The 2,787-nt window shown below is 37.8% G+C and overlaps 1 protein-coding gene across 1 annotated transcript; it reads left to right on the forward strand.

Moving 5' to 3' along the window:
- The first annotated feature begins 612 nt into the window (after nucleotides 1-612).
- On the forward strand, nucleotides 613-1,575 carry LOC100617130 (olfactory receptor 6K2-like). The gene has a single exon (XM_007481674.3). The coding sequence runs from the start codon at nucleotides 613-615 to the stop codon at nucleotides 1,573-1,575; it is 963 nt and encodes a 320-aa protein (XP_007481736.1).
- Nucleotides 1,576-2,787: the final 1,212 nt, after the last annotated feature.

Below are 2,787 nucleotides of genomic sequence, written 5' to 3' on the forward strand. Positions count from 1 at the left end.
GGTCATTCTAGGTCCAACTTTCTAGTCACAACAACCACCTAATATTTTAAGGTTACAAAATGCTTTCCTTACAGTAGTCTTTTGAGGGAAACAGGACATATATCATCATGCTCATTTTACAGGTGAGGAAATGTGGACTCACAGCACTTATATGACTTGCTCATGGTCACACTGGTAGCAGGTATTGTAGTGGAATTTCCAGCTTTTGGACTCCAAATCTTGCTCCTTTCTATTCTGCCTTATTGTCTACACAAAGAAGTTTTGAATATCAATCATGAGTATAATAGTGGGGAGTACTGAAGCAGTGGATAAAAGAGAAGGAGAACATTGCAATCCACTTCCTCCCTAGCCCCCCAGACTTCTGGATACAGATTTCTAACTGATAACTAGGTACGTCCTTGTTTTTAAGATTTTTTTTCTCTCATGCTTTCTCTTTGTGTGATATGTTTCTGCCCCTTTCCACTGTGAGTTTTCTCCACACTTGTGACCTTTATTTCCTTCTTTATTTTTCCAAATACAGGCCAGGGACCAACATTTGGGAAAAGGCGTGTGTACTGATTGACAGCAAACTCCTGTTAGGCAGTGCTTGTGTCTCTAGGAGTCATCACTGTAATGTCCTTCTTTGATGTGGAAAGCAGAAATTGGTCTACTGCTCAGGAGTTCATCTTTTCTGCTTTCCCCCATGACTGGGGAGATTCTGTCATCTGCTTTGTCCCATTGCTCTTTATTTATGCCTTTATCATTGTTGGAAACTTGGTCATTGTCATAGTGGTCCAGACAGATACCCATCTCCACACCCCCATGTATTTTTTTATAAGTTCCCTCTCTTTCCTGGAGCTCTGGTACACCACATCTACTATCCCACTTATGCTCTCCAACCTGCTTAGTGAGAAAAAGAGCATTTCCTTAAATGGCTGTATGGTGCAGCTGTATTTTTTCCATTCCACAGGCATTAGTGAAGTGTGCCTTTTGACAGCCATGGCCTTTGATCGCTATTTGGCCATCTGCAAACCCCTTCATTATCCAACCATTATGACACCCAAATTATGTGTCCAATTAACCCTTGTCTGCTGTATCTGTGGCTTCATCACACCCCTGCCTGAGGTTGTGTGGATCTCCACACTGCCCTTCTGTGGCTCCAATCACCTGGAGCATGTCTTCTGTGACTTCCTCCCACTCCTCCGTCTGGCCTGCACAGACACCCGGGCTATTGTCATGATCCAGGTAGTTGATGTGGTCCATGCTGCAGAGATTGTCACAGCTGTGCTACTCATTTTCCTCTCTTATGCTGGTATTGTGGCTGTAATCTTGCGCATCCGTTCAGCTGAAGGTCGCAGAAAAGCTTTCTCTACCTGTGCTTCCCACCTCATAGTCTTCTTATTGTTCTTCGGCAGTGTAGCACTCATGTACCTGCGTTTCTCAGCCACATATTCCTTGTTCTGGGACACAGTGATTGCCCTGTCATTTACTGTTCTGTCCCCATTTTTCAACCCTATTATCTATAGCCTGAGGAATAAAGAGATTAAAGAGGCTGTGAAAAAAACATACAAGTCAGCCAAGAATCTTTTCCTGTAAGAACAAGTGATATATCAATATTTTGATAGATGTCATTAATGTCAATATCCTTCTATGAAAACTAATTACAACCTATTTGTGTCTTCTCAACCTATGAATCCTAAACAGAAGTCAATATCTGGTTCTTTTAAAGATTATAATTTAAATAAAATCTAAAAATCAACAGTGTGCTAAAAGGAAATATGCTCATTTTTTAGAGCATGCTTACAGAAATCATCATTTATATACATGTATTATTTCTGGTTAAGACCACTAAAAAAAAAAAACTAAAAAGAATGACAAGCAAAGAATTTTTTGTCACATTAGTAAAAATTGAATTTTTTGATATTGTGAATTGCTTTGATAAAAATGCAGGAGAGCTAGTCAAATATTGGTTATTTCCCTGATGTAGATTTCATTCAATAAGAAGTAATCCTCTGAATATAGGTACCTCAACCAGATTCCTCTCTTAATTTTATAATTACTCACATTTAAATAGCAATTAATGGTTTGTAAAGTGCTTTGCAAACATTATCATATTTGATACAAAGTATATTACTATGTGATCTTTTCCCCAAAATTGTCATTTTTTTCTGATATGAATTATTATTTGATGGATTCAAGTCTATAATAATTTAGAGAAAAACTAGAAGAACATTTCTTTTTTAAAAAATTAGGTCATCTAGATTTTTATGTGCATCTCTCCTTTGCCCTTCTCAGAAATTCATCTTAATATAACAAGTAAATTTTTAGAAAGAGAACAAAGTCATAAAAAATGAATGAATTTATCAACAAGTAGATCTGAAAATATATGTAATGCTCCACTCTGTGAACCTTTTACTTCTACAAAGAAGAGGGGGAGATATTTTCTATCCTTTCTCTACAACTATAATTGTTGTTTGTAATTTTTAAAAAGTGGGATACATGGGAGCTGACTTTGGGCATTGAGAGCCCAATTGGTGATGGTAGCCAGAAGGTGACAAGGACCAAAGACTCTATCTTTGATGTCTGGGACTAAAAGAGAATAAACTAAGCATAGCATAGCACAGTAAACCAGACTTTGGAGCAGAGGCAACCAGATACATCAGGATGGAGTACAAGAATAGAGAAGGACTCAAGTACCTGTGACCATCTATCTTCATGAATTATTGTTAACATTTGGCTGGATCAAGGGTGATGATTATGCAAGACTGGCATAATACTTCTAATATCGCTTAAGCTCAATTCCCACAC

Source organism: Monodelphis domestica, chromosome 2 (assembly GCF_027887165.1).
Source record: "Monodelphis domestica isolate mMonDom1 chromosome 2, mMonDom1.pri, whole genome shotgun sequence".
NCBI classification, from domain to species: Eukaryota; Metazoa; Chordata; class Mammalia; order Didelphimorphia; family Didelphidae; genus Monodelphis; species Monodelphis domestica.